The sequence below is a fragment of the Bombus vancouverensis genome, chromosome 1 (assembly GCF_051014615.1).
Source record: "Bombus vancouverensis nearcticus chromosome 1, iyBomVanc1_principal, whole genome shotgun sequence".
NCBI classification, from domain to species: domain Eukaryota; kingdom Metazoa; phylum Arthropoda; class Insecta; order Hymenoptera; family Apidae; genus Bombus; species Bombus vancouverensis.
Genome location: NC_134911.1, coordinates 9,929,452 through 9,954,798, shown reverse-complemented (window position 1 = coordinate 9,954,798; position 25,347 = coordinate 9,929,452). Strand labels below are relative to the sequence as shown.

General features: G+C 46.6%; 1 protein-coding gene across 5 annotated transcripts in view; it reads right to left on the bottom strand.

Annotated features, from left to right (window-relative positions):
* DIP2 (disco-interacting protein 2) overlaps positions 1-25,347 on the bottom strand; it is a 41,209-nt gene that overhangs the window by 7,694 nt on the left and 8,168 nt on the right. For 2 of the 5 annotated variants that reach the window (XM_033327086.2, XM_076617964.1), the window contains exons 1-11: positions 23,213-23,333; positions 19,747-22,085; positions 18,533-19,389; positions 14,840-14,911; positions 7,326-7,463; positions 3,916-4,110; positions 3,104-3,596; positions 2,645-2,981; positions 1,749-2,562; positions 1,234-1,664; positions 912-1,143 (exon numbers count right to left, since the gene is read on the bottom strand). In XM_033327086.2, the coding sequence (XP_033182977.2) occupies positions 912-1,143; positions 1,234-1,664; positions 1,749-2,562; positions 2,645-2,981; positions 3,104-3,596; positions 3,916-4,110; positions 7,326-7,463; positions 14,840-14,911; positions 18,533-19,389; positions 19,747-20,552 (4,375 nt within the window). In that variant the 5' untranslated portion in view covers positions 20,553-22,085; positions 23,213-23,333. Of the gene's footprint in view, positions 1-911; positions 1,144-1,233; positions 1,665-1,748; positions 2,563-2,644; positions 2,982-3,103; positions 3,597-3,915; positions 4,111-7,325; positions 7,464-14,839; positions 14,912-18,532; positions 19,390-19,746; positions 22,086-23,212; positions 23,334-25,347 lie in introns of those variants that run through there. The other 3 variants (XM_033327087.2, XM_033327090.2, XM_033327092.2) reach the window with 3 other exon arrangements.

Here is a 25,347-nt window from a genome sequence, read left to right as displayed (position 1 = left end):
CTAGGTACGTGAACTGGTTCGTTATTGTCGAAAGGTGATTTACGCGCGTCCTTTATATCGACGTGCTCTGAGCATTCCATGGACTGTACATACTTATCAAACAAAAATCAATTCGGTGTTTCTCGGAAACGTGAACGTCTGGTGAGGTAGCGATGTGAAATTACAGGAAAGCATCGTGTAAAAAAGAGAAAAAAAAACATGGATGCAACCGATCGAAGGTGAAAAGGCAGCATTTTCTTTTCCTGCACGCGTGAAAGTTCAGAGTACTTGTATATACAGAGAATATCAAGAGGAATCTCACATCGCTAGAAACAATTCGTCTATAGGCTTGGACTACTACTAGGGTGTTCGGAACTCAGCCAAAAGAAAGAAGGGCAAAAATAATAGAATAACATGCTAAGCATTAAATATTTTTAGTGTTGGGTGGGTTAACAATACATGATATGTAGCAAGAGACAGTTATATACTTTGTACATTTGTGCTAAGTTATTGAAGCCTACTGATAACTTTGTAAGAAAGCGTAAGTGTTACGTTCCTTCACGTTAATGAGAATTTTTGAACAGAGCGATATTGTGACCGCGAATTAATTATAAAAGAACTGCTCATTCATTCTCCCAATTAATCATTCTCGTGTACATTTAAGCGAAACGATCCGACAAATTGGTAAACCTTCTATCAATACAGCATCGTTGTGCGACGTTAAATGTTCAGCCTATCGAACCTTGTACCAATTTCTTGGGTCTTCGCTTAAATTATAATAGGCAAAGAAAAAACGAAGTAATGTTACAACAAAAAAGAACGTATATACGTCTTTGTACTTGCTGACATTCATGTAATTCATCGAAGGTCCGTAATTTTAATTGACACCTGGTTCGGGGATAGTACTCACAGGTGAATGTGCAATCTCTTACCTGAATGGACTTCGCGTGGTTTGGGTAGATTGGTAACACAAGTGTGCGGACAAAGAAGAACATTAGCCGGGTGTAGAGTACCCTCTAGGAAACGTCGTTTCGTTTCCGACAAGTGAATACCGCCCAGCGGTGTTTTCGGAAGGTAATTTGGCGGAACCAACGCCAGACAATATATTCCAACAGCGTGAATGGAATCCACCGCTTGAAGTACCCGGGACATCCATTGGAAACTCTGAGGAAATAAACGTCGTACAGATGTGTATCGTACATGTAGAATTCGCGTCGTGCGAATAACTATTCGACAGTATCGTTAAAAACGTACTTCCTCTTCGCTGCAGTCGGGTCTTTGTTCTGCAACGACGCATATTCGCTCGTCCCTGAGGACGCGTACGCTGAAAACGGCTATTCTTCCACGATAAATGAACTTCATGGGTTCAACGGCTAACACAGTAGCAATGATATCGTCGGCGTTATGTTTCCTTCCCGTGACCGTCATAAGACCATCGCGCGAACCGCAAACGAACACAAGACCACCAGGACCCAGAAAACCCAATAGACCAGAACGAGTGTATTCTACGTCACCCAGCGGACTTCCATCGGCTTGAAGCGGGGAGACTTTAAACGTATTATTCGTCAGTCCCTGTAGTCCCCAATATTGGTTTCCAGTTGCCGAACTATGCACGCAGATCTCGCCTACTTCGTCGGTTTTGCAGATGAACGGTTGTCCTTCCATCTTGATCACAACAACGATACCTAAAGAAAAGCAACGTTTCCAATTTCGTTCTCTACGAATCGCTTAAAGTAGAACGGTTTGGCAATGTTGGCATAGAAACATACTTCCGGGCATCACTTGGCCGCAATCTTGAAGAGTCAAGGAAGTGAGAGAATTCTCTTGATCGACTCTGACAACGCCGTAACTCAGGCCAGACATAGAGAGCACGCCTCGTCCAGTGGCGTTTACTCCAGCACGGCCTGGTCTTCTCACCGATACGGTGAGAGCTTCGCTGGAGGACGCGCACGGACACACGGCATCAGGCCGCAGACCTTTAGATTGGAATACCGAAAGGAATTGGTCGCAGGAAGAAAGTGACCAGGGATTGGCACCGTCCGCGACCAACAACAATCTCAGTGACGACAAGGAAATGTCCTTGTGATCTTTCGTGGCAAGAAGACCCCAGTGGAGGTCTCGCGATTTCACCACAGCCACGCTGGCACGATGCTTGGTGATCATTTGCATCCAGCTCGCGGGATTTACTTTCATCAGAGCGTACGGAATAAAGATCACGTGCATCCCGTTTAGAACGCTGGTGAGGGTGCTGTGCCACAGGCCAACCTCTCGTTTGAAGTCTAAAACGCAGACGGCGTTCTCTCCCTCCGTGTAGCCGCAGGCTTGCGTCAGAGCTCGACAATGTGCCAGCATCGCCGATCTCGTCACCGTCACTCCCATCACCGACCCGTCCTTGTCCGTCGTGTACTCAATGTACGCCGGAGTGTCGTCGGTTAATCGCGGCGGTGGCAGCCAATCTTTCGGCGTTTTGCCCAGATGTTCCGTAACGAACCAGTGAAGCTTTGGCCAGCCTTTGAATGCCACTACCTCGCCAGCCGCCGTTTTTGGCAGACCTTTCAGACAAGCTTCGCTGGTTAATGCCACCTAGAAACCATTTTCGATATACTTGGAGAGGAAGTTCGGTAGAAATAGCAGAGCGAGATTGTTACTTTGCTCGTTGATTCACCTGAATTCCACAGCTGCCCAAAAGAAAACCAATCTGCTGGGAGCCTGCGTCTCGACGCGTCAAAGGGACTTCGATCGGCACAGGCACAATGCCGGCTTGAAGACAACCGTAAAATGCGCACATGAAGCTAATGGGGTCGTTGTTTGGGTAAACCAGAGCGATCCGATCGCCAGGTTTCAAACAACAATCCCCGCCGCGACTTAGAGCCTTGTTCAACAGCGTGTAGGCTATTTTATGAGAACGACTCAAAAGCTTTCCATAGGTGAGCGTTACGCAAAGCTTGCCGTTTGGATCGAGAACTGTCGCCACTGGCGCTTTATACGATGCCGAGCCATACCTGTGAAATTTACAAAAATGTACGTTTTTTTCAAAACTCTCCATCGTCGAATACTCTATGACCCAAGAAGAAGCAAAAGAAACAAACACAACAAAATTACAACCCTCGTCCGACCTGCTTACCTTTGTATGGCGGCCTCGAGCGACCTGGGCAATCCCGCGGCGACCGACAGTGGCTCGCCAACGGCGGAGGTCATAGAGCCGCCTTCCGGTTTCGGAGCGTTCGGATCTTTGGGATTGGCGGCGATTTCCAGCTCGATGTCATCGTCCTCGTAGAATTCAGGCAACGGTCGTCGTTTCGGTCGTTTCAAAGTATTCAACAACTGTTGAATCTTAGCGGATACTTTCCAGCGGCCGGTAGTGCCGGTGTTGTTCTGATCCTCGACCACGTGATAACGATTCACTCGATCAGCGCCAGGTCGCCTGGTCGACTGCTGTGCAGCCGGGGTGTTGCTGGTGTGCGTCACGTCCGGCGGCTGGATGTTGCAGTACGCGTGAGGCGTGTATTCCGCGATATCTGTGATGTCCGCGCAAGGAGGTCTCCTAGCCGGTGGTCTCGGAGGCGGAGGCGTGTCTCGCGCCGAACCGGTGCTGCTGGTATCCGACAGTCCTGTGCCTAAAATTCCCCCATGCAATCACTCCGACAGCCATGAGAATCACCTCTTCGTCGTTATTTCTCGATGGTACTAAACTGCTGTACCACTTGTACGTCGCTTGTCTCGAGTATCTCGAGTATCACAACGGATTTGCATTAACCGTACGGAACGCAAGCGCTGCGTTCAATTAAAAAGTCGCATAACCTGTTCCATCGTTTGCCGTGTGCAAATAGGTAAACGATCGAGCTAGCTATACAGTGAGCAAGATGAAGGGAATTTATCGTAGCGATAGAAGGAGACAAGCGAAGGAAGACAATAACGATATCTGAGGATATATACCCGTTGGACCACCAGCACCAGGACTCTCTTCGGTGACGACGCTATCCTCGTCGCTACTCGACTCCCCGCTGTCGCGACGCTCTCGGTCGGGACTCCTAGCCATCACGGAGGTTCTTTTCGATGGCATCGGCAACGACGGCTTCGGACGACCCTGCATCGCTGCCAAAGCTTGTTGCACCGCCTCCTGGCGCACCTCTGGGCATTCAGAGTCGATTAATCAACCGAACGAGCTCGCGAACTTTTCATAACGCATCGGCATTAGCTGCTATAATAAAGAAGACACGCGAAAAAATCTTGCAACGCTCAACACCATAGCCTAAGTCGGTATGCGGCAAAGCTTTTACGCAACTTGCATAACAGTATGCTTTTTCCTTTTTTTTTCTACGTTCACGCGTGTCCTTTCAATTCCTAACGAGTGTCTGCTCGGTATAGAGACACACATTGGCATTCGCATGGAAATTTCGACAATTTTCAAACTCGTTCCACGGCGAAAGAATCCAGCAAATTCGAAGTTTCTAGGCTCTCGTAGCTGGCTGCTGGGCTAATCTGTCGAGAATTTGTCAAGAACCAAGCGCGTCGAATTATCTTATTTCTAGCGGTACACGAGCCTGCACTCTCACGTGCAATCGCGCAATTGCTCCGCGTAACGAGTTGTGTCCCGACGTTAGAACGTAATAACGATAGAAGTATAGCTCGGCCGGAAATGCAACGACTTGTTCATCCAATCTACTCGTCTTTATTACGCTTCGTTATGCCTTTCGATAGATTTGAAAAATATCCTTCTTCCATACAATTAAAAATACCTGGAACAGCGTCGACGCGCCGAACAATAAACGCGACAAGAATCAAAGACTCTTCGGTCACCGAAAATAGCTGCTAAACGGGGAAGAGGATGCATACAGCGACTATTGTGATCTTTCGATCGGAGTTTCCGTGTAAACGAGGCGCGCAAATGTTACTCGGATCGACACGGACTTATGTTGCGCGCTCCAAGTTGGTCCTCTTCGAGCGCTAACGGTGCACCAGCTGCGGGATGTGCCGGTCAAGCATCTCTCTTCCTCTGTATAAACCAAGTTTCTACACGGAGTTTAACGCACAGAGAACCGTTCGATTTTCGTTCCGTTCCGACGACTACTACCGATATAGATACACGTACGTGTGTATACGTAAGAGGCTTCGATTCGCCAACATGCGGAAAGCCCGTCCGATTTCCACGTTCCATCGACGACGCTTACTTTCGACGTTAAGCGGTTTTTACTTTGCAACGAGTTCGACAAAGGACACTTTCTTTCGACACATTTGCCAACGATCGTACGATACCAGGCTAGTCACATCGTATAGCGTTACGTAGTAGCTACGGGTTTTACAGTTTGCTTAAAAGTAATTGCCCGCATACACGTTCAGACGCAGCGAATGCTTTGTCAGAGTGGAGACCACTGGCACCGAAAGCGCATTCCTTGCACTCGCCAACCATGTTTCCGTGTACCGAGCTAATCGAGCTTTTCATTCATTTACACGCAAGTCACGATTTTCAAGCGTGTCCAGTGCAGCGGATCTTAATTCTTCGATTAATAATACCGTGTGATCGAGCCGCGACGCACCCTCGATCAATACGATTCTCACCGATAAGACAGAGCAGACGGGGATCGCGTGGAATTGCCGCGGCGTAACACGGCGAAACGTCAGCGTGGAATCTTATTGATCGAGAATTCGTCGCGTCCAGTTTCTACGATTGCTGGGTTAACCCTTGCGACGACGGCCTCCTTACTAATTCGTCCATTACGTTTGAATATGTTGGAGTGGCTGGCCGGCGGAGCTGCACTGCACCGAGCACGAATTTCAAGATCCGTCGTGTTCCAGCGAAACGACACGAAGCAGGTGTTATCTCCGGGGAAGAAAGGTAACGCGGATTTTAATTACTTCATCGAGACGTAAAAAGCGTAGACGAAGGAAGAGGAAGGAGAGACAGGGAGAACCAGACGTTTACGATTGGTGGGAAACGCGAAGGAGGAAACGATAGCGGGGAAAAAGGAAGATAAACTAGACGGGAAAGCAAGGTAGGATGAAGCCGGTTTACAAGGGAACGAGTATCGAGGGACGGAGAGAATCGTTCGCCGTTACGCTTTCAATAAATAAACGGTGGCGCATGTATTTCGTATCGCCGTCGTGCGAGGGTTAAGGACTCGTTAACGTTTCTTTTCGTCGCTTTCGATCGTTTAACACTAGAACTACCGATAGTTAACACGAAGTTATTTCTACCAAAGTCAAAATGACTGGTCTTTAAAAAAAATACGTAGTAATAGAATATTTGTATATTTATCGATTTATTACTTTCTTACGGGAGCAATTCCATGTTCCACGCATGACCATGATCTCCAAACCAGGGTCGACACATTTATAAAATTGTGGAACCAGTCAGTTTTACTGGTGTGGTGTTTCTAGTGTTAACATCCAGCGATCTAGCGATCGATCCGAAATCTTCCTGATAACTGATATCGTCGTATCGAATGATACGCGGTAAAAATTTGAAAAACGCGTGGCAAGCTGTACGAAACGAGGAAACTGGTTAATTGGGGTTCGATAAACAGATTGTAGGACCCTTTTACACTTTGACAAGTACCAGTCATTTTGACTGGTATTGGTATAATTAGCCTTGATACAAAATTATTTTCAGTTTGAATACATAAAGAACTAAATAAAATTCATTATATTATTCTTTTAGTTATCGTTGCGAAAGTCGTTACAGCATTGAGGGAAATAAAATATAACACGAAGTAAGAATTTAAAAATAAAATTGTAAAACCAGTCATTTTGACTGCTATTGGTATAATTAGTCTTGATACAAAATTATTTTTAGTTTGAATAAATAAAAAACAAAATAAAATTCATTATATTATTCTTTTAGTTATCGTTGCGAAAGTCGTTACAGCATTGAGGAAAAAAAATATAACACGAAGTAAGAATTTAAAAATAAAATTGTAAAACCAGTCATTTTGACTGCTATTGGTATAATTAGTCTTGATACAAAATTATTTTAAATTTGAATACATAAAGAACTAAATAAAATTCATTATATTATTCTTTTAGTTATCGTTGCGAAAGTCGTTACAGCATTGAGGAAAAAAAAATATAACACGAAGTAAGAATTAAAAAATAAAATTGTAAAACCAGTCATTTTGACTGCTATTGGTATAATTAGTCTTGATACAAAATTATTTTCAGTTTGAATAAATAAAGAACTAAATAAAATTCATTATATTATTCTTTTAGTTATCGTTGCGAAAGTCGTTACAGCATTGAGGAAAAAAAGATATAACACGAAGTAAGAATTTAAAAATAAAATTGTAAAACCAGTCAATTTGACTGGTACGGTAGTTCTAGTGTTAATCGTCCAGCTGTGATGTACTCACCGGAATGATAGCGGCTCTCATTGCGCGTGAGTCTGCGATTGCCGCGTCTCGCAGCCGCTGAGTTCGAATTCCCGGTGTTTCCGGTGGAGCCGCCAGATCCCGGGGGACTGGCGATCCCGCCAGGTACTAGCCGGCCTCCTGCATGCAACACAACAACAACAACGCCACATAGACATAGAAAGGAGATCTACCAGGAGTGGCAGGGATCGCTAAATTTCTATCGTGTGTCTTCTACCACCGTACCCAGACGAACCACATTTCACCAACGTTCTTTCGTTTTGCAGGGCAGGCGTCTCGACAGGGCTGTACTTGGACAGGACGAAACGAATGGACCTTTGCGCGCGCTACGATCGCCTCAAGTGTGGCATTTAAATTCCATTGGAATTTATTGGGTTGGCAACTAAGTGATTGCGGATTTTTTCATTAGGTAGTATCGACAAAATCCGCAATCACTTAGTTGCCAACCGAATATCATCGTCTGCTGTTCAACTTGACCGACGGTGGAGCACGACGAAACTGGGCAAAGAAAGGGCGGCATACGAACAAATTCGATCCATTCGTCTCGACGTTATTATTCCATGGTGGGTTTTTCTCTTCTAAATTGGATGTGATCTGAACGAAGAAACTGGAAAGGGGTTGAAGAGAGTCGTTTGTTCGGGCAGGTTCTAAACGGCGCCGTCGATGATCGGTCGTTCCACCTTCGCAAGCTGCCACGACGACGATTTCACTTTTATCGATTGTTCGCAGCTGTGCAGTGGCGCAGGGAAGTCGGAAGAGGAGGTGGGCTGTGACGCGATTCGATCTCGCCGGCGGGACCACTTCCACGTAACTTGAATTCCAGTTGGCAGCTTTTAAAGACGCTTGGAATGCAACGCGACGACTAAGCACCAGATCAACGTGTTTCGCGATTTTACTATCGGCGAATATGCGGATAAATCATACCAGTCTCGTCTCGTCCGACTCGTAGATAGAAATCTTTCAACGTTTGCGAAACGATCGGAAAGGTCTGCGTGCAATTTCACATATTAACAGCTACGATAGCGCTAAATTTTCAACCGACTCTACCATAAATCGATAAAGTAGAGCTTCATACCAGATTCACCATTTTCTTTAAATCGTCTCTTTCCTTCGACCAAAGGCATTAAACAAGGATATTGTACGACTGCTGTGTTTTCTCTCTTCGTTGTTTCTTCTTTATCTTTATCTGCCGCGGAACACGAGTTGCTGTTATTACAAATTGTACAGTTTCTAAGGACATTGCTCTGCTCAGGGAAATTAAACAACTCTAAAACGATCGATCATTTTACAACGTCGTTCGGTTAAGTAACAGTCTCTAGAAATTTGGTTTCGTCTGTTTCGTAGGAACAGCGTGTCGGTAACGATTCGATCGAGTTGGTCGCAGCAACTCGCAGTCGCATACGACTTAACGGTCTTAGCAACTTTTCTTCATTATCGATACCGGCGTGTAGAAACTGCTGAACGCGTGTAACAGTGCATTTTAAAGACTGGCTATTAGTTTGAAAAAGAAAAGCAATCGGAAAAAATAATAAAAAAAAAAAAAGAAAAGATAGAAGGGAGGGAAAAATAGAAGAAAAAAGGAGTAGAAGAGCGTCTCGTAAGCCATCTTTGGAACGTTATCACGAATTTCCGGGATTATCATCCGTTTGAATAAGCAAGTATGCGGAAACACGGTGTTTCGCGATTGTTTACACACAAATTGTCAATGCTCGAGCGAGTCGACTAATAGCCGATACGGAAAAATCGAGATGTTGCGGGCAGATTCGCGAGTGTGTCGAAGCAAGTCGCAAGAATGCCAACGGATGGCTGGCTGCGATCTCGAGTCACCCGAAGGTGGAACAACCGGTCTCGGCTAAGTCGAATTACAAAGGTATCTAAGGTGTAAAAGCATCTCTGCGCGAATCGGTACGTACGAGGGATTACAAGCAAGCGAGCTACATCAAAGAAAGAACGTGATAACCTCTTCAAGTTCTATGCACCTTTAAATCGTTCCACTGTTCTCCCCTTTTTCTCTTTCTTTGTTAAATCCTACGATCCATCGACATTATCTGTCCGTTAGGGTCTGGAAAATAGCAATGGATCGGATAGCAGATGGTAAAATAAGAAACTTTTGCGTGCTTTAAATTTCTAACAATTGAATTAACGTACTTTGGTCGGTCGTTGTGGCAATATTTAACGTTATCTAAATTACATACTTTCAGAGAAGATGAACATGAAGAGGTTGAACCACGTGTATGCCTGTGATCACTACTGATGAGAATGATGATTTACGGATTACTAAGATTAATTACGGATGAATCGTGACACGTGAAATGATGATGGCTCGAGCGATGATTCGATCCGGCGATCCTCTGCGACTCATCTGAACAGATGCCGCGTAGGAACGAGATCGAAATCATCGGCAAAAAAAGAAAAAAAAAAAGAGAAAAAGCAAACGTGATCGATTAGATGAGATCAAAGTAACACGGAATGGGCTAAACGTATTCTCCGTTCGATCGATAAAGCACAATTAGACTGTTACTGTACATCATATCTACGTGCGTGGATAAAGATCTAAATCGTGCACACTTACGACAGACCATCAGCGATCGTGTTGCGGAACAACACGGATTCGCTGAAAATAATCTATGTTATCTACACGCGTCGTTGCACGATACTAAACTCGCTAATTCGTTAACATTGGGAAATTTCATATGTACAATACGATCGACTTCACGATATCTTACGATCTGACTTCCAGTTAAATCGACAAGTACGTACTTTGTAACGACGTTTCATTAATCGGCTTGTTTGCACGCGTTCGCGTTACAAATCGACCGAGAACCAAGGGCCTAACGATTAATTCGATCGCGTTCGCGACAACGTGATTTTTTCTACGGTTAGCAATGGCACGGTGCAGAGAGATCGGATTCACGGGAAAAGCCAACGAGTGGTGGAAGCGCAGCCAGTGCCGTGAAGTGCGAAGCCCGAGGGGCTCGTCGCTTAATTAAGACGAGCACCAACGGCATCGCAATTATCCAACGAGTGCTCGACAGCCTGTCAGCTATTCAGCGATCCCTTTCTGATGCTTGCGTTCCTCGTAAATTTTTTTCCGCGTATAAAGACAACTCTTTGGAGGATATCGCGATTCTTGTACCTTCGCGAACCCTATTCTCCTCTCTTCTTTACGGCCCGACAATGCCGCTTTACCAAGCCCTCTGGAAATTTCTATCAAAGACTTTGCTTTACGTTATCTAGCGAACAACGTGGCGTTATATAAAGAAAAAAACATAAATAAATAAAGGCACACACAAACAAACACAGACGTGGTTGACGCGCACTTTTACACGTTCGATTAACTTCTTAAAAACAGATCGATAACGTTTTAATTGGAAGTCAGATTTCAGTCTTCTTAGCTTTTACCTTGCTCCTTCGTATAACGAACCGCACAGCGGTTAAATCAGACAAAGGGCCAGATAATCGGACGAAACGAAACACAAGTAGCTAGGAAGGAATTAAGAGAACTATTTAATTAATTAGGTCGGTATCGCTAAGTAAAGACAGACGAGGAAACGAAAAATCGGTGAGGAGAGAAAACTACACGAACAGTCGAAAATGCACACTGATTCGGTGAACGTAACAACATCGGATAACTAATGAAAATAATGTTTCCTACCGAAACGACAATCCACACATCACTAACAATGTGGTATCTCTAATGACTAAATGCTGCTCCGCTTAGTAGGTAAGTAGATTCCGCACGAGCCGCTGAGCTAAACTCTAATTCTCTAGGCGTGATACGAGATAAAGAAAATATATATATATATATATATGTATGTATATAGGTAAATCTATCGTATATGGTATGTATATGTATATACGTTAAATCGTGCAATAGTTGGCGCTACCTGAATGATAGCGCTTCTCGTTGTGCGTGACACGGCGTTGCGTGCGACGTGCACGTGGCTGTGGTCGGCCACCGACGCCGACGCTGACGCCGACGCCGACGCACCCACCGACACCAATACCACCACCGCCACCACCACCGCCGCTTCCATAACCCGTTCTCTCGACCCCTGCGATACCGAGGACGCCGACACCTCCTCCATCCTTTCCAGCCCCTGTGTGCCACACACACACGTGCATATGCAAAAGCCACCCTCCAGACTCTTCTCTTGTTTTCTCGTTCCGATTCTCAAAGCAGGGGAAACTCGCAGGCTAGTTTTTCACTGCCTCTCTTCTCTGCTACCCCTTTTTCCATCTTTACCATCATCGCCACCGTTACCATCGGTTAGACGCGAACGCCTACGCTGTGTATAACACGTTCGAGCGGATTTCAACGATTGACAAATAATGGGCCGGCCGACACAAATGTCCACTTTTCTAGAATCCCGTCGCCGTTTGAACGCGTTCCGAGTTTTACGGTTACGGTCACGGTTTCTTCGATTACGATATTCGAGAATATGAGAGTGGAGGGAACGCTTGCGCGTACGGTCACGCTCCATGGAATTTAATAAGATTCGAGCGAACCGTGACAATATCGTAACCAGCGGTGTAAATCCAGCTCGGATCGTTCGCTGCCGTGTACCATATTTTTCTCTCTAATGGAATCACGCCCATCGATAACCATCGCTGTAAACCAAGGAATCTCCATCCTTCCTTTTTTCCAATTGTCGCGTATTACGGCACCGCGGTCCTGCAGCTTTCAAAAGAGTACGCTCGAGCATCGTTCTGCAAACGCGTTGAATATCGAAAACGAGATGCGGCGACATCTACGAACCTGCGACCCGCCGCGCTACATCGTCGCAAGTTATTCGAAAAAGGTAGAACGAGATGTCGCTGTAACCGATGAAGCAGCGAATACAATGGCGTGACAGAATAATCATTGGTTATACGTAATATATAGGTATTGTACGTCCTCAGGCAGAAGCTACCTTTTGTTCGCAGTTGCTAGGATAGTCGTGAATCAAAAGCGACGATAGATCGTTGAATGGGAGGACGAATCGCAACTTGGAAATATTAGGTTGTCCGAAACGTTTCTTCCGTTTTATAAGGAAATAATAGACGCATGATGTTTTCTTGTTGTATATTAGTTTATTGAATTATGCACGAACATAATAATAGAAATAGAACGAAATGGATCATATCTCAATAAATAAAATAATATAAAAATAAATATTCGATAAAATAATATAAAACAGAAATTGTTGTCCATCTATTATCACCTTATGAAAAGAAAGAAACTTTTCGGACAACCCAATACCTGTTTGCAGACACCTAAGTTCCACGAGTTTTACCACTTATCGAAGTTTCCAACGATCAACCACCTTTATTTCCAAAATTGCTCAACTTCTCGATTTTCTAATATTATATAAATCCGTGATATTCGAAGGATTGGTACGCGCGAACCTTACAATCTCCTCTCTATTTTTCCATTTGAAATAACGCAAGGGAAGAAAGACGCGTGACGAAGCGAGTTAAGAAGAAGGCTCGTGCGAAACATCTGCGTTAGACACATATTTTATGTACTTAGAGACAACGCGGAATTCCTCGTGCCGATTCTTCCGTATAAAACCATAAGTTATTTCAGCTGATCGCCTGTTACTTGCGATTTCGTGTTTCCCTACCGGTATCGAAATTCCCGTGAAGATCTTGTCGATTATCAGCGATTGCTTGCACATCGAGACGTTAACTCACTAAGCGAACTGCTTTCTCTCGCTGCGAACAATTTGTTGGATTTGAACGCGACCAGGCAACTCGCTTTGTCGTGTTCGCCACTGGTACAATGAAAGAGGTTCGCGATAAATGGAATGGATTATAGGCAGCGGTGTGCATCGTGGAGATCGTAATCGAGTTAAAAAACGAAGAAAAAGCGAGAGAGAGAGAAAAAGAAACGGCGCCGCTGGCAGACACCTAACGAGTTTCCGCGTGCAGGAAAACGGTTGGGAAATCACGAATCAAACGTGACTCGAAGTGGCGAGAAAATTGTCTTTGCTTGGAAGCCTCGTGCGCGACAATAGCACAAGTACCTACGTCGCGTATAACGAGCGGATAACGCGGAAGTGGCTCTTCCGTATGCAAGTACAGTTAAACAGTATGTACATTGCGGCCGATCGCAGCAGACCGACCGATCGCAGCTGCAGCCACGAGCCATTGCCGAAGGCGCGGCCGAGCTCGTGATCGTGGCCAAGCTTTAACCGGTCCACACGTTGCGATCTCGCTGCTACACCTCAACTGGTCGCTCTTTATTTCGCAATTAAAAAGATGAAAAAGGCGTTATCGATAAGCTTGAAATCGAACTCGTCCGAACACCAAACTCACGTATCCCTTCAACGTGTCATTCCAACCAACTTAATTCCACGTTAATTGTAGACGAGTTTGTTGGCGCGTTACAAGGTCACGCGTTCGATTTTGCAACAGGCAATTCCACTTAGCTGTTCGTTCGGATGGAAACGAACGAGGCTCCGGTTGGGTCAGGGCGATTCTCCTATTCGAGAAAACCAGACAAAGTGGAAAGAATGCCGTGGCAAACGCGTTCTTCCATTGCGAAACGCAGATGGCATTGCCGGAAAAACGATACGCTGGTTTAAATCGGTGGAAATATCTTTGACATGGGAGTAGAACCAGCACCGGAGACCCTGAGCGCGCGATAAGGGGATTGCGTAAGAGAGGAAAACCGGTAGAAGACGACGAATGGAAAACGGTGGCCGGGGCGAAGAACACGCGGCCCTGTCCGCTTCGTTCCTTCTTTTATTCCCATTGCGATTGCGTGTGCCGGCATTGTGCGCAAAGCAATGCTCGTGTCTCTTGAGAATCGGAACGTGATTAATATTACGAACGACTAGAGAGAGAATGAGAGACTGGTTGCGTATGGATGTGACGCAATAGGCGCGCGCGAGATTATCGCGCGAGCTGACGCGGACCACGAGGACGAGAAGCTTTCGAACGATGCCGCCGCGATCCAACGAATCGGAATGTAACAACTGGTACGTAAGAAGTTTCCAGTTAATGCATATTATATTTCGACGAGTCTGAACGTGTAACTCGAGAGAAAACAAGCAATTGGTCGCAACTGCTTTCTTTTCGGGCATTCTTTCTTATCGGATCGTTAACGATCCTTTCGAAACGTTGAAACAGAGACTCCTCGCGTGTCGCTTAGCGTCTACTCGAGCAACGTAAAACGTGTTGCAAGTAGCGCCGACATGACGCAGCGAGAAAGCGAGATAGAGTGAAGCGGCTGTCGCTGACTCGCATTCGCGTCTTTTAAACGAGTCGACAAACGCACCAGCAGACGATAAATCACTGGTCGTTGTCCATGGTAAAAATAAAATGTCGGAGAACTCGGGCTAGGGAACAGCGCGTAAATCCGTACACGGAAGTGACGTAGAAAAGAGCCGCGCGGCTGCGATTCCGTCGCGAGCTTCTCGTCCACGCGCGATGTTCGCTAAGGATGAAACCACGATGACCATGACTTGTTCGCTATGATTTTTTCCGACCAGATGAAACGTTCGACTCACCCAACTGCTTCGACGCATACTGCTGCAGTAGACGCGTCCGTTTCTTTTCGTATCCCTTTTGTGTAATGTCCCCTGAAACAAGAAATCGCAACGATCAGTACGAGTTTGTTTACGAGCGATCTCCGCTGATATCGCCGCCTTACGCAAGCAGAACTTCGAACAGCGATTAACACTTTGACTGCCACGCCGTAATCACATGTTCCGCTGTGGACGCCACGGGACTATTTTTATTATTCAAGGCATATAATGGCAAAATAATAATAAACTGATGACGTAAGACAACATTCTTCCCCAATGCACCGTTTGTTTATCTTATTGGTGGTCACGGGTGACCACCGTGGCGCCTTGGTAACAGAAGACAGCGACATATAACGAGGCTTCGTTTATTTCAACAAACCATTCGCATTCGTTGTTTCGTCGTAAGAAAAACGTCCAGAATATATTGTTGGGACATGTAGAAGATATTAGTAAACAGTATTTGCTCATTCTACATATAATATAATATAAAGGTATGTTCACACTTCTAACTTCAATTATATGATTATAAAGCAGCATTTACAATTATTTTCTAAGGTATGTTTATAATAATATTCGTAGATTACCCCTCAATGATATGGATGCAAACACAATGCACCGTTAGATGCAAGATTTGTTCTCATTTTTTTTTTATTGATGTTCGAATAAAAATGTTTAATCGTTCAATGGGGCACTTTTTATTACAAAGTATCTTCTATTTATCGGTTATATTCAAAATGCCCTAACTGTTAATTTTCATACAATTTTTACAATTGTAAGAAGTTGAAGCGCTCTGATCACTAGTGACCACCGTAGCGTCACAGGAGAAACCATGGCCGGTCATATATGACCAACGTGGCAGTCAAAGTATTAAAACGTTACCGACCGCTAGCGATTCAACAGCATACGCACTTCCGACCGGCATCTCAAGCGCAGAATCTTCCTGGCGCCGGCTCTGTTTCGGTTTAGACTCTCCAATACCATTCTTATTGGTCATCGCGAACGGTACGTTTTTCAAATTGATATAAAACTGTGGGAGCTTACAAAGTAACGCAACTGACGCAAATGAGTAAGGTACCTTAGTACTAAATAACAAATTACTGCTCAAATAATGAGAAAGATCGTCGGCGAGAAAAAGTCGCTTAATAAGTTATCGGTCGGTAAGCGTTGGTGACAAAAACCGATTAATCGACTATCGGTCGGTAAAGTGTTAATATATTGAGTTGGCAACTAAATGATTGCGGATTTTATCAATAGGTAGCATTGTCAATACTATTACTTAATACAATCACTTAGTTGCCAACCCAATAGTACGGTTAGTGAAATGGAACGAAGTTGGTTCGACGATGCAACGTTCGTACGTTTGATTACCAATCGCACGTACACGAAAATAGGTAAATAAGAGGATGGCAGATTGCGCGTCGAATCAGCCTACCCTCGAACGAATGGCTAAATAAGAGAGATCAATTTCTCAATGCTCGTTGCATCGAGAGACCGAAAAAGGACGTACTATTTCGATAGCTCGTGGCGCGATCTCGTTTCAGGTAATTTCTTCGTGGCACGCAACCCGTGGAATTTCGAGGACGATCGGTGAATGCGTTCGTTCAAGAAATTGGCTGGACAATTCGCGGGGACGAGGTGGAAGCATGGAGACACCTGGTTGAAAGCGACCTCGCCAAACGAGACCAACGAAATCTATCGAGAAATGGAATTCCTAAAACGCTTCGAACACGCAAATTTCCCAGACCTGTTCCAGAACCACGTTCGCTGATTCACGTGGTGCCGTTCTATCGGCCAACCGTAGCTTAACGTAATTACATAACCTATTGTAAATTAATGAACGTTGAGAACTGGCGAACGTAAATCATTTAATTTTGAATTTAATGAAAGATCGTAGGCAATGTAGTTTACTGCATTAAAACTGTTGATAGGTGAGCAGCGAGCCGCTTGAGCGGCGCTAACGGCGCATTGTTTTCAGCGACGACGATTAATTTTATAAGGAAGAAGCGGTCTGACGAGTTTTTTCGTCCGCGAAATTCTAGAAAGGGTACGCGTTGTAAATTTCTGCGTCGCAACACAGCTTGCCCACGTGTCCCGCACGATGCGAAACGAGTTGGCATGCTAGCGTCACGCATCGTAACTCGAGAAAATGCATAGAATCGATCGGCTAACGGCCGAGACACGATTTTTCCAGCTACGAGCACCGACACGAAACCAAACTAGGTCATGCAATATTATCACTGAATTTATTTCAACGACCCCGAGTCTTTCGACAAACCCGCGCCGTTCCATTTTCTACCTAATTACCTGCGTGTTTATGGGCTCGCCAGCAGCTCGAAAACGCGGGTGCAGCGAACGATCGTTATCGATCCGGGAGAGACTCGATCCGTTTCTCTCGCGAACGTTTCTTCCAATTTTAATCTCGAACGAATCTCGCCTGTACGAAACGACCCGTTGAAAATTCACGAAAAATCTTCGAACGATAAAGCGAGCTGAGTCCTGTCGCGTCTAACGAAGCAAATCGTACGATTGTCCGCAAGTAATTCGATCGGACGCGTCTTTCGGACATATCGAAATATTCAGTTTCAAATCTGTAATTGGTGTCCAGAGAACAATATCGAGCTACAATGGAAGGAGAAGGAGAAAGTTGGTGGCTTAATGGAAGAGCGATGTTCGTCAGGAATGATAATGGAATGTCTTATTGTATTGTAATGTATATCTTTTCCGGCTATCCAACCGCTAGTTAAAATTATCAGGACGCGGAACGACTGGTCCTTAGGGCAAAGTGCATATTGCGCACGTACCTATAGACGCGAACAGGTCGAAGGGAATTATTGCACGGTCAAGTTATGGTTAGCACGCGGTTCAAGAATTTCTCTGCTGGGGATACATCCGGCAAATCCTGCGCCTATTAAACACGCACGGCCTGCTTACCCCACGGCTAGAACGTTCACATCGATGATTAACCCTTCAGTCACGACACATACATACATCTATTCGTGTTCGTTTTTTTTTCTTCTTCTTTTTTCTACACGTATCTAATTAACTTCCAACGCACCCTCTGCCTGCTAACTGCTTAAATATCACTTTAGCTTGAAGCAAAATCGCTTGCACGAAATACTTGGCCCGGTCGTGTATCACAATTAGAAAACGACGCTTTCTCGATCGATGGGAAGGTAAACGAGAGGAATGGTAAATAAGAAATTTCAGTAGTGCTGACAATGGTAATCCTTCTCGTTGCAGTCAGAATAAATAAGTACGTATATGGGCAAGGGGCAATCAAGAGCCGGCCGGCTATCGCGGTCGAAAGATTTCAAGAAAGAAATGGGAAAGAGGCGCGATTAGTGGAACGTACGTGCACGGATTCGGATCGAGTTTAACCGGTGCAAAAACAGCGGTGAAACCAAACTTAAACGGCGATTCTGTTACGTGATTAACGTCGATCACGCGGAATGCCAGATGAAAATAAGACAAACGCTAATCGCTGGCAGCTATCGCCCTAAAGTTAAAGTTAAAGTCGAAGAAGGAAGAGCTTGTATCGAACCGTAATTTCGCGCGTGTTATTTTCCAAGCCTATATCACGTCGAATAGCCGCGTCGAGATTATGCGGTGTAAGCTTTAAAGCGAATGTCCTAGGAATATCGATGGCGTAGAAGATGGTCGCTAGTGGAGCCTTACTGGGTCTTTTCCTCAAGGACGAGCACTTTCGCACGAGAAAGACTGGCTGGCCGGAAGCTTTTCGAAGCTGAGACTTTCGCCTGAGTGGCCTTCTTCTGAGTCCCGACCTTTGCCTCTTCAGGTATTGCTGCCTATGCATCGCGTGAGAGCTTTTCCTGCGCTCAAGACCAACACGATCGGACTCGTCCTCGGTTTCGCTGTCGGTAGACGAGAGACACCTGTAGTCGGCCCTCGTCCTCTCTTTGCCGATGAGGTTGCTCGAACCTTTCGACAGGAAGCTGAGAAACTGATTGCTGGCGAAGTAGTTGGAAGTTATGGGTCGCCATGTGGTTCTTCGCGCGAGGACGCCGCTGGTTCGTAGCTCCTCGGAGAACAGTTTGTCTTCGTTGAAATCGCTGATCTTTGGTGCCCGACAAGCCGACGATGAGGAGGATGTTGCTGAAAAGGAACCCAACGAGGACGAGACCAACGAGTTCAAGCCTCCCTCTCGTCTATCGTTAAAGTCCCCTGAAAGCAACAGCTTCAGATCGTCGAACTGATCGTCCGACAGATTCGACGAATAGTCGTCGATTCTTTCGATCACGGGAATTTCGGTCTCAGGGAAGTATCTGATCTCGCGCCACACTCGTCTCTGACGTCTCGAGCGCCGCCTTTCCGGTGGTACGAACCACACGGGGCTGTTCGATCGCACCGGCTGAACCTGAAGCTGAGACTTCTTCGTCCTCTGAGACGTCCGCCTTCCACGTCGTCGAGAACTAGACCGCCTCGAGCTGTTCGTTCGTTTAAAGTAACCCTCGGCGCTCACGCTTGGCGACGGTTTGCTCGTCCTTCGGTTAAAGAAACCATTCCTCGTAGCCCTGAAGTCAGGCGATTATCGAGTTGCCGTCTACTTCGCAACCTTCGACCGATGAAATTGCCGAAAATCGCTTTGCCAGAAATGTGAAAGGTATCTCGCGTGCGTTCGTCATAATTTCCGAGCACAAACGCGACACGGCGAAACTCGAGATACTCGAAGCGGATTACGCGCTAGTCGAAAGCTATGTCTAGTCGTGAAGCTTTGCCGAACGATCAAACGAAAATTTGTAAATACGACTCTCGGTTTACTCGGACATCCGCAACCGGGTCGTCATTTTATAGTTGAACTTTCTACTACTTTCACGTTCCGCAATTTCATCGTCGACGAAGGCCAATTAACAAATACGAGTGATAGTAACCCTGCACGAAAATCGGCCAGCTTGGCGATCCTCAGAGAAAATCCGAACGCCGACGAGACGTCTTTGCCAGCCACGCTTTTCTCCGGAGCGGACACCGTTCTCGCTACGGTGGGTTGAGGCTTCCTCTCCTTCAGCGCGCTATCTAACGAGTGGTGTATCGACGAACCCGAGGACGAAGGGAAGGGCATCGGCACCGCGTCCCTCCATATTCGACCGAGATTGATGCTGACGCTGGGTGGTCCTTCGATCGACGGTTCCTGAACCTGCAGGATATCCTGATGACTATTCTTCTCTTGGATCGTCTCGTTGCAGACTCTGAACGGTTTCGAGGGCAACACGGGCGACGCGTCCAACTCGAGAACCTTCAGGTCCTCGGCCACGTGGTCGGCTTCGTTTTGCTTTTGAACCTTGGAAACGTTGTTTCTTGCCGGAACGTGTTGTTGCTTGTTTTGTTGCTGATCGCGATGCGCCTCGTCCAGTTTCTCGCGCGAAGACGAGCTAACACCCTGTAGCCATTCGTCGTAGCTGATCGATTCGCGAGTCAACGTGTCGTCCTGTAGCTTTCGCGGTTTCTGTTCCTTTATTATGGTCTGCTTCTCGATCGGCTTCAAGTTGGACTCGATGGCAGTCGGCGCGACAGTCGGCTCCAAGTTTTTCTGAAGCTTGTTACGTCGCTTGCCCCGATCCAAATAACTTTTTCTTATCGATATCCTTTTGAAGGACTCGCTGCGTTTGAAGGATGGCTCGTTGCGGTCCTTCTTGCGGCCGACGAGCCTCCTCAGGTTCTCGAAGGACAACGGCCTCATGAGTTCGGCCCTTCGTCCACTCTCCGCTCAAACAGTCGTCTTACGTTTCATCCTCCACTTTCTATTATCCTTTCGCCGTTTCCTCGACGCGTCTGCGAGACTTCTTCTTCGAATACCGCGATCTCATGTGTACAATTGTTCGGAAATTCTCGTTCGTTAGCTATTTAACATGCCTCGTTATCCACCGCGTTGCTTCATACTTTCTCGAATCGTGTCGCCTGCCCTTGGAAAGAAAATCTAACAAAAACGAGACGATCATTCTCCGTTTACGGTCCTACCCTCTCAACGTGGCTGGTCGTTTCCGCTGTTGTTTCTTGGCGAGGTTACGATCTCGTGCTGCGAGTCGAATATCCTTTGGAACGAGTGGCCGAAGGATTCCTCGCGAACAGAAGGCTCGTTTTGGTTGCAGGAGCGAACCACGCGCGTCCTCCTCGAGTCCTTACATCCTTACAGCTAGCCAGGGAGAAAGAGAGGAGAGGGGAGAGAGAGAAAGGGAAAAAGACAGAGGTTGCGAGGCTGCACTGGTTCTCCCGTTGTCTCTCTCTTTCATCTGTATCGTCGTGGTTCTTCTCCGTTTGGTCCGTGTCGGTCGCCTCGGCGAACGTGCACGCTTGCGCGTTTCTGCGATCTTAAGGTACAACTCCGAGGTCTTCCAGTCGCGAATCAGCGTGGCTTTCCTTTTTCGACCTGCCGTCCCTTCTTCCTCTTTCGCGTTTACCTTCTCTTTCACCCTTTTCGTACGGTCGCCCCTCCGTTCGGTGAGGATCCTGCGGCAAAAATCGATTCGGCACCGCGCGACGCCGTCAGCGAAATAACGTTAAACGGCAGCAGATTAATTCGAGTTAATTCGCGTTGCAGCGTTACCTAGCCAGCGAAACCATCTTCCTGTTACGTTCTGCCTGGAGGAAACTACGCTTCGATAGCGGTAACCGCGATTAATATCGCGAATCAACGTCCGCGCAACGTTTACGCCAAGTTATTCCACGTTTCGAAACAGTACATTTTTCGAGCTTGGTGAATGCTTGTTGCCGAACACGCGTTCCGTTCACAGCGGCCCAACAGCCGATACTGTTCTCCATATATGTGCCTCGTCCGAAAGCATCTACAATCGTTGAAAACACATTGGACGATACTTTCTCCGCCCTCCGACGATTACGACACTGATTTCACCCTTTCCTTCGCTCCACGATCTCGCAGTATTTATTATTTCGTGTCGACGAGCGACGTAGGCGCGCTGCCACACACCGATTCACTCGCTCGGCCAATCGCGCTCTGTTCGATGTTTCTCCAAAGTCGTTACTTGTTCGTCGAACGACCGAAAACTTTCGAGAAACGTGATCGCGGGAGAAGAACCAAACGACGTAATATGATTCGTCGCACCGATAACGCGCGTCACTACGCGCACACACACTCACGCGCACACACGCACACTATAGTTGCGAATCGGTTTCGAGAAAGGCGATCCTTCGATCTTGTTTAATTGGTAGAGCGCACCGGCTACCGTGTCACGAATTTCGTGATACGCATATTTCGCTGGAACGGTAAATCACGGTCACGCACCGGCCTCGAAAACACGCTCGACCGACCGCTATCGCTTTTGCAAATAAGGAAAGCGCGAACACGGTGATTTTTCACTCTTCCTCTCGATTTTCGCTGCAACGACGCGCACGACGCTCCTTTCCTTCCCGTTTGCCTTCCTATCGAACAGCGACTCGCGTTCTTCGGCTAGTTAAGCGCAACGGCCACGTAATCGAACACCGGTAAAAATAAATTACCCGCCAGTTTCGAAAGCAACGAACGATAGCGTGAAAGGAGAGAGACAACTCGGAGAATCGTTATTGTTGTTGTTCGAGGAACCTTGATCCGCCAACGCGTCAGCTCTGGATCGTGATACGTATTTAGAAAGATTTAGTTTGTTCGAGCGGAATTTTAAATAAAAGGCAGACGCCGACCCTATACAATGGCAATGTCTGCCGGTTTGACGGTTGACGACAAGTGAATCTTTCTCGGTTGGCTCGTTGGTTAAAACAGTAAGATCAGCCCTACGAGATCAGGGGGAAACTTAGTCGCCTCTGTTACCGACCAGCTGCTCGCCCACGAGAACCTATTTCACAAGCTTTCCTTCCCTCGACCAGATTCTTTTTGCGACACCGCGCCGCCGGCAAAATAACCGCGACGGGTTACGGAATTCATTCTAAGCTGATAGCCTCGCTCGCCTCTGTCCTTCGATTACCCAAGGAAACGGAGAAAAATGATCTGCGAAGGAAACGAATCGACATAGAAGGCGCGTTAATCGCGACGCGGTACCACCGTTCACGAACTCGTATCATCGTATCCTCGAAATGCACGCGCCGAAAATTTCCTAGTTTTGCGCGGCGAAACGTCTCGTTTATCGCCAGGCGGAGCGAAAGCAAAAAGAAATAGAAACGATCGCGAGGCGACAGTTGGTAATAGCGATGGTACGTAATGTAGAAACTCCGGTCTCCGATAATACCAATAACGACAAAGAAATAGGGGACTATGAGGGAAAAGAGATGGGAAAAAAGTGGAACAGCGATAGTAGCGGCACTAGTAGTACAAGCAAGAGTAACAGCGTGGCGCGAGTAGAGAAGCAAGGGTAGCGGCCGGTCGTGTTCGTAAAATAATGCGTCGGAGCGTACTCGAGGCGCAGAGCGTCGCGACGCGGGTCCACCCTTATCGCGAAGGGCAGAGGAACGAGCATCGAGAACAGTCCCCCTCGTCTCGCGAGGAGAAAAACTCTCGTAGTGCGCGTAGTTGAAGTCGCGTCGAATCACTGGCATTTCGCGAGCTCTCGACGCTGCACCTCTCCCTGACTCACGAGAGAACCGCCACGGACACGGAGAAAGAGAAAGAGAAAGAGAAAGAGTGAGCGTGTGTATGTGTGTATGAGAGAGAGAGGGACCGCGCGGTAGCCAGACGGAGACAGCGACCTCTGGGAAGCGGGCCCCGTGACAGAGACGGAGAAACGGAGAAACATCGAGGGGGGTAAGGAGCGGTAGTGGTGGTATGCCGTCCGTCCACTCTCGTCTGCACACAACTCTGTTCTCTTGCTTCTCTCGCAGCATCCCACTCTCCTTACCCCTTTTCTACCTCCTCTAGCGTTTTCTATCTTCTTCTTTCTCCCTTCGTTCCGAGTCTCCCGCTGCTCTCCTCCTCGCTCCTCCCCCGCGGCAACACAATCTTTCTCCTTTTCTCTCTCCACTGCCCCTTTCTGTCCCTTCTTTCCCTTCTTTCGTGTACGCTCGCCTCGCGTGTTCCGAGCCCAAGACCACGCTGCTGCCTTTCTTTCTCATTTTCGTGTTACACGCCGATCCTGCGGTCTCGCTCGTGCCCGCGAGATTTTCTACCTCCACCCATGCGCGTTTTCTTAAGGCGGACTCACAAAGATCGCGAATCGGATAGAGAATCCTCGAGCGATGCGAACGATGCAGACTCGCAAGCGGTATCGTAGATTTTTACCACAGCCCGTGTACACCTTTCCACGGCGTGGAGAGGAGACCCGTGGCTCGAATGCAAACACATCGCGATCGAGCGCGTTCGATTCGTCACCGATACGTTTCGTATTTGACCTCCCTGAAACTTGTCCGCTCTTGTGAAACGCTTCGCTATTATTAATAGCATCGAAGGGTGATTCCACGAACGCTTTTGCCGTCAACGTCAGCTACCTACGCTTCATACCACCCTTTCCTCGGGTTATCCGATCTTCGCCGCCTTCATTTCCATCGAATCTTCCACGTCGATCACTGCTCGTATTATAGCTTACAACTATGCGATCCACGAATACGTTATCGAGAGCAACTTTTATTTCTTCCTTTCTTCTTCCTGATAGCCGCGCTGTTTGAAAGATACGTCGTCAGCGGAAGAATATCAGGGATCAAGGATGCCGCGTCGCTTTCGAGCATGGCGTCGATGGACGTATCGTAATCCAACGTACATGTACAACTTTGGATACACAGCCTATTGTAAGCCTCAATTCTAGCGCGTAGCAGGTGAGAAGGTACCGCGGAGTCGAGGTTTAACGCTAGACGCGATCATTACGCGTTCTTACTACGAAGATCGTAGAGGGGGTAAGTAACCGGCGTACTTCAAGTTTCTATACATACGCATGTATATATCGTCTAACGTCGTAACTCTGTTCTTTAAGAGACTACTCGCAGAAAATAATAGACGATAAACGAAATATAAAATTATGTCTGTCGTTCCTCCGAATTGAGAATTCACCTTCGATCGCCACGATTAATTAATTTACAATTTTATAAATGTGCCAACCTTCAGGAATCACATGGTCCTCAATGGGTTGATAATATTAAAATTGTACTACATAAGATGAAATCCCTTTTGTAAGAAAGTAATAAATCAATAAATGGAAAAATATTCTCTTATTGCGTATTTTTTAAAGACCAGTTATTTTTTCTTTTTTTTCCATGTCATGATTTTGGTAGAAACAGTTTCGTCTTAACAGACGTCTGTTTCTTCTAACGTTAAGAAAGTAATATTTATTTCTGTTGCAAGTGCCGGAGGAACTCTTGTTCCTCGATTGGAATGGAAACGTGGTCCCTGCAGAGAACGCAAGCAACGACCATGGCAGAGAACGGGCAATATCGATGTTCGTTTTACGACGAAAAAAGGTTTAAATTGACGGGTTGATTGCTCGGTACTCTCCGACCTCCCACTCTCTAGCGCTAGCAGCGGCCCTTAACTACCAAAGAACCAAGAGCATCGCCGTGCGTTCGTACTTTCCACGAATACAACTCGAAACACCCACGCTCGATCA